This window comes from Ziziphus jujuba, chromosome 1 (assembly GCF_031755915.1).
Source record: "Ziziphus jujuba cultivar Dongzao chromosome 1, ASM3175591v1".
Taxonomy (NCBI): domain Eukaryota; kingdom Viridiplantae; phylum Streptophyta; class Magnoliopsida; order Rosales; family Rhamnaceae; genus Ziziphus; species Ziziphus jujuba.
Window position 1 is genome coordinate 2,071,868 of NC_083379.1, and position 6,292 is coordinate 2,078,159.

Sequence of the window (6,292 nt, forward strand, 5' to 3'; positions counted from 1 at the left end):
TATATACACCCTGATTGTGTATTCTTATTTGCAAGCTCTTTACTTCAAAAATTTCCTCCTAGTATAAACAAGAGACTAAACCTTTAATTCATATTACTAAATCATATGTTTTGTCATATGAATGCAACAATTACCGAAGTTTATATATTATTGTTATTATTATTATGACTTGGTGAGAAGTTTTTGAAGTTCCAAGTTGTAAATCGAACCTAGATTTAATTTTTATAGTAGAATGATTATTGTTATCCTAGTTGTTCTCAATCAACTAGTGGACACCTTGATGTGATATATGAACTTACTTCAAATTTTTTGCACTACAATAAGAAGCGTGTTTGTACATTAATCTACAGCCTAAATTTTTTATGTAACTTAAACATTAAAATTAGAAATCTTAATTAATAGCTCTTAATAACGATATCAATGATTCCATATATATTCGTAGCATCTGCATGCGATGGATAAAAGGATCGTGGTAAAATTGTTGCTGCTGGAAAATAATGCCGTATGGAAAGATGGGAAAGCTTGTGGGCAAATTTTTAGTGTAAAATGCATTGGTGCAACGAATCTTTCACAAAACGGTTACTTTATTGCACAAGTATATGTTGAAATACCTCAGCAACAACCTTTCTAGACAGGCTTTCTCTCTCATTGCAGATCTTAGTGCTGGTAGAATCTAGATAGAGTACCATGTACAGTAGCTCAGCTTAGTTAAATGCTTTAAATCAATGTGGGTTTCTCTCTTTATTTTACTTTCTTTTTCTGTCTTAGGTGGATGAACAATTAAAGAACAATGCTACATACCTAGAAGTTTATTTAAATATTTACACTAGAAGTCTATTAAAATATTTACTATGTGATAAAATGTTATAATTCTATTAAATTATATTTAGTTACATTTATTTTTCAAAAATTCATTTATTTATATTGGCGTTATATTGATATTTCAATCATTAAAATAACACGTCATCTTGCCATATTATATTTATAAATGTCTTGGTATCCATAGCATTAATCAATTTAAAATTGTAGAGATTTTTGCACTAAAGCCATACAAAACTTTTCCAGCTTTTTATTTTTGGCATCGTAACCCTTCAAATTTCATAAATAATGCATCAACAATCCCTAATCTTTATTTTTTAGACATTTAGGAGGCATGTTTCTTGCACGTGGAAGGCTCAGCTGCATTGGGTGACAAGAATTAATCTGCGTCATTATCAGAACCTTTACATGTAGCTTTCATTGACTCCAAATGGTAAAAAATGAAGGCTTGACGCCTGCAGCACAGAAGCGGCCAGTGGTAGAACAAGGTGGAGTTGTCACTTACTCATGCCAGTGAAGGCTTATTCCCATTCCAAGAAAATAAATCCGAATCACATTCAACTGCAACAGCATTTGCCCTCCCCTGCTCAATCATCATCCCCAATATGCATTCACTTCACAGTTTTCCACAACAAGGAGGTGACTAAATTTACCTGTTACAACAGAACCGAGGAATCAATAAGTTGGCATTGGCTACATAAGAATGAAGCTCCGCACATCATACATAAGTTCATAACCATGATCATCTAGATTTTCTACCAAGAACTACAGCGAACGAAAAAGGTCCACCTTTAGAATTCAGAATACCCTGTAAGCTTGACAGTGCTTCCTCATCATTTAAAGGTGGCCCGGAGGTTGCCAGGCTTGAAACAGAATTCAGCACTACAAGTGGGAAGAAACAAGTGCAGGCCTATGGAAAACCAAGTAGCAAGTTGCAACTGAAGCTCGGGCCCTGAATCGGAAAAAGGTGCATTAACTCCTAAAGGTTAAATTCAAAATAAAAATAAAAATTCTTACTTACTATAGCCCAAATGCCATATGCATCATAAAAATAATAATTTTAACCCACACTCAGCAGTTGATTTTTATTTTTTATTTTTTAAATAATTTTCTTTTATTGCTTTTTGGTAGAATAACACAACAGTTGACTTCAAACACACCTTTACTACAATGTATAAAGGATTTTTTTTTTTTTTTTTTTTTGGTCTTTTGGGTTATAAAAAAACAGCTTTTTGGTTTGTTTTATTTTATTTTATTTGACAATGTAAAACACATAACCTAACCTGCCTAGCCTACTTGGCCTGTCAAACAGTAAATAACGCTTACTTTACAAATTTATGAAACATATGTTCCCAGGGACATCAGTTATATTGCATGTCAGCCATGAATTGTTATAAAAGCATCGAGAAATTGCCTCGTGGTTGCTTCACTTCAATATAACTAGTAGACAAAGTAACAGCACATAAGCAACAGTGAAAGTCTTTTGATCCATACCTGAGACATGAGTAACAACATTTATCCATGTTGAAGTGCAATACTCTAATGAATATCATGGTTCCTAAAAGGCATATCCAAGAGAAGTAATGTCAGCAAAACTTTATTTTTAGATACAAAGGTGTAATTTATTAGGTCACAGTATCTTCTACATAACTTTGGATCTAACTGTAACTTTTCAACATTTGACAATTAGTTTTAGCTATTGTCAGATTAAAAAGGCGACTACATACCTTCATATAAAAGGACTATGTTAAGTCATTCAATGAAACTTCACCAACTGGACAACTTAAACTTTTGAGTGTGTCCCTTATTTCTTCAATCCTTGAATGAGAGTAATCCCCCACCGTGAATTTCTTAAAACTTCCATTCACTTCAATTAGACTATAGCCTGGCTCCTTCTTCAATCCACTACTCTTCAACATCTTCCTTGCCCTTGCAGCACCATCCCAAAACTCATCTGAAGCATACAAGTTTGACAATAAAACATAAGGTGATGAAGTGACAGGCTGAAGTTCTAGAAGATCTCTGGCCAAACGTTCCCCAATCACAACATCACCATGCAGCCGACATGCTGAAAGCAAGGTTCCTAGAACAACTGGATCATGACCAAATGGAAACTTTTTCATGTACTCTTCTGCCTCGGTTAATCTCCCAGCCCGGCCCAACATATCAATAAGACATGAGAAATGTTCTAGATCAGGTGCAATTCCATAAATTTCTTCCATAGAATTGAAGATAGATTTGCCCCTATCTACCAGTCCTGCATGATTGCAAGCCATTAAAACTCCAACAAATGTAACAGAATCTGGGTTTACCCCCATTGCCTTCATCTGCTCAAAAAGTTCTAGGGCCTGTCTTCCAAGCCCATGATTTCCAAAACCAGCAATGATTGTGTTCCATGAAACAGCATTGCGATGAAGCATTTTGTTGAATACATTATATGCATATCCGAAGGAACCACATTTAGCATACATACACACCAGGGCATTATCAACTCCCACATCTTGAGACAGTTTCGTTTTGATTAAATAAGCATGAATCTGCTTCCCATGGCGAATTGAAGGCAGCCCAGCACAGGCAGCAAGGACACTTGCAAATGTGAAGTCATCAGGCTTTACACCATAATTTTCTCTCATCTCCTTATAAACACAAAAGCCTTTAGCATGATCATTGCAATGAGAACAAGCTGTGATAAGGGTGTTCCATGAAATCACATCTTTCTCTTGAATCAATCTAAAAACTTTCTCAGCTTCTTCAATGAGATTGAACTTGGAGTACATTGTCATAATCACATTACCAACAAAATTGGTAGTGGCAAGTGTACGCTTGATGGTTTGGCAATGCAACACCATGCCTGTCCGCAAATTATTTGAATTAGAACAAATCCCCAAAACTTCCACAAAAGTAAAACGATCTGGCACAAGACCTCGCCGTTGCATAAGTTTGAAGACTTCAAGACCTTTTTCCGGTTGATCATTTTCTAAAAACCCACCAACAAGAGCATTATAAGAGATAGTGTTTTGCTCTGAGGCACTCCCATGGACGGATAATGCATCATCGCAGTGACCACATTTCATATACATTGATATAAGTGAGTTAGACACAAATGATATGGATGCATAGCCAAATTGCAGCGCTTGAGCATGTATCTGTTGACCCTGTGACAATGCCACCAAGTTGGCACATGCACTGATAGCACTAGCATATATGAATTCATTAGGCACAAGATGCATTTTAGAAAATAGGTCAAGTGCCATTAAGTGCTGCCCCGCCTGGACATAACCAGATATCATTGCTGACCAAGAAACAATATTTTTTTCAAACATCTGGTCAAACATTCGACAGGCAGATTTAACGTTGCCACATTTGGCATACATATTGATGACATGGTTTGAGGTGCAAATGTCAGATTGCATGCCTGCCTTCAGGACAGCAGCATGAAAAGCAAGACCATGTCGCAACGCCTTGACTTTGGAGGAATGGTGCAAAAGTGAGTTAATGGTTTCTGGTACCAATACCATGAGGACAAAAATGTTATCCACCATAAATGATTGATACTAAGGACATTGTTGGTAACATCCTACATTGTAACGAGAGGAGTAAGCAAGAACAATTCAAGTGAAAAAATAAGGATCAGAGAGAAAGAGGCAGCTTTCAGAGCCAACTACGAGTTTTGTTACAACGTCAATTTTCCAAATGACAGAGACACTTTTTGAACATACCATGGGGCCACTAAGCGATATAAAATTTCCATCAAAACCCATTTTTGCATACTTAGACGTGATTACGCGCGTCAGAGTAGCATTAAAAAGAAACCGACAATTATTAACGGCATGTTTTCCAACTTTTTTCATACTTACATCAGAATTCTTCTCACTCAAAACAAGCCCAATGCCATATCAAAAACGCAAAAATCATTTGGGATAAAGGTCCACACAGAAAAATTCACAAACACCTAATAAACATCCAAAATTAACTAATCCTCTCAAGTGTAGTAAGAAGTTTGGAACATAAAGTTTGAATCTTTTCATGAATCCAAATCAGAATAAACGCAAAAAGAAGCTAGTGGTGAAGAATAACGAAGAAAAAAAGAACCTGTATTAGAACTTTTTGAAGAAAATGTGCGCTCTGGTTAATGATTCAAGGCCAAGCTCTTATTGACTGCGATTGTATACAACTTCTGTGAACCCGAAGTTCAAAAACAAGTTCTTGTTGACAAGCCAAACTCACCAAAGTTTGGATTTTGAGTTGGGTGTTACAGTCAATGGGCCATCCACCATCAGCGAATCACAACGAGGTTGGAGAGATTTCTCAATATCGATGGCTTCAGCAAACCATCACAGCACCAGGGATGGGTTTTGTCACCGACTGTGAGAAGAAACAGAAAAGGGTTTTACAGCTGGTTGGACCGATGATCTGGAAAAATAAAAAAGAATGAAAAAAAAAAAAATTGCACAGTTGTCATATATGGGCTTGCAATCCACAAACCCATGAAGCAAAATTTTGGATCCATTTCCTCTGGAAAACTTTTGTACGGTTTTTAAATTTTGTCACTGAAAATCCAAAATTCTGTGATATTGACGATATCACTTACAAAAACAAGTTGCATTTAAACATGCTGTGACATGTAACAATATAACTAAAAGTAACTTACAACGAAATGACAAAAATTATTATTTTAATTACAATTAAGTCCGTGACCAAAAATTATAGGGGTTAGACTTTAACATTTTGTTACAACCAAATATTTCAGTTCATAAAAGGCTATTGATCTAAGCTAATTATTTGATTTTTAGATTTAAATTGCATTTACTAATCTAGTAGCTAGATTGCTTAAGTGGTATGCCTCTCTTTTTTTGAGCTGGTAGTGAAGGAGAAAGACCAGTCGATCTTCTCATATATGGTCATTTCAGCACCAACCTTTTTTTATTTATAAAATATTTTATTTTCAAGCAAAAAAATAGATAGTATAATATTTCTTTCATATTACACTTCATGGATTTCAATTAAATTTGACAATTTTAGTGTTCTAGAAATTGGATTATTCCTGCCATTGATAATGCCTCGTAAAACACCAAAAATATTTTTTTTTTCTTTCTAAATTTCCTCGTAAAAGACATTGACAACAAGAATAAGATGGAAATTAAAAGATTTCATGCATGATACCCTAAAAAGAATGATTGTCCTATGGAGGACTTTCGGTTCCCTCTCAATTTTCATGATCAAGAAAAAGTGACATGCATGTGTGAGTTAGGAGAGATCGAGCTCATCAATCTCATTAATCTCTCACCCCCTTTGTCCACTTGGGGAATCACAATTCTTCTTCAAACTTCAAACCCAACTGTTAAAAAAACAGAAAAAGGAAAAACTTTTTTGGCACCGTGATATGTGGAAGAAAGAGGGAAAAAGTAACAAAGTTAATTAATGGAATATCACGAGCATGAAGAGAAAATTTCACACCAATAAATGATGAGAA

General features: G+C 35.3%; 1 protein-coding gene across 3 annotated transcripts; it reads right to left on the reverse strand.

Moving 5' to 3' along the window:
* Positions 1-950: 950 nt before the first annotated feature.
* On the reverse strand, positions 951-5,374 carry LOC107428104 (pentatricopeptide repeat-containing protein At1g08070, chloroplastic). 3 transcript variants are annotated; one of them, XM_060813806.1, is made up of 5 exons: positions 4,912-5,374; positions 2,547-4,396; positions 2,314-2,377; positions 1,609-1,771; positions 951-1,472 (listed from the first exon to the last, which is right to left on the reverse strand). In XM_060813806.1, the coding sequence occupies exon 2, from the start codon at positions 4,359-4,361 to the stop codon at positions 2,562-2,564; it is 1,800 nt and encodes a 599-aa protein (XP_060669789.1). In that variant the 5' UTR covers positions 4,362-4,396; positions 4,912-5,374; the 3' UTR covers positions 951-1,472; positions 1,609-1,771; positions 2,314-2,377; positions 2,547-2,561. The 3 variants fall into 3 exon arrangements, with proteins under 3 accessions (XP_060669789.1, XP_060669791.1, XP_060669790.1); XM_060813808.1 differs by having other exon boundaries at positions 2,547-4,321; positions 5,047-5,371; XM_060813807.1 differs by having other exon boundaries at positions 2,547-4,321; positions 4,912-5,371.
* Between the last annotated feature and the right edge of the window lie 918 nt (positions 5,375-6,292).

What these genes read in the sequence shown, in the direction of transcription:
- LOC107428104 (XM_060813806.1), bottom strand. Translation starts at nt 4,361, where the DNA reads ATGGTGGATAACATTTTTGTCCTCATGGTATTGGTACCAGAAACCATT.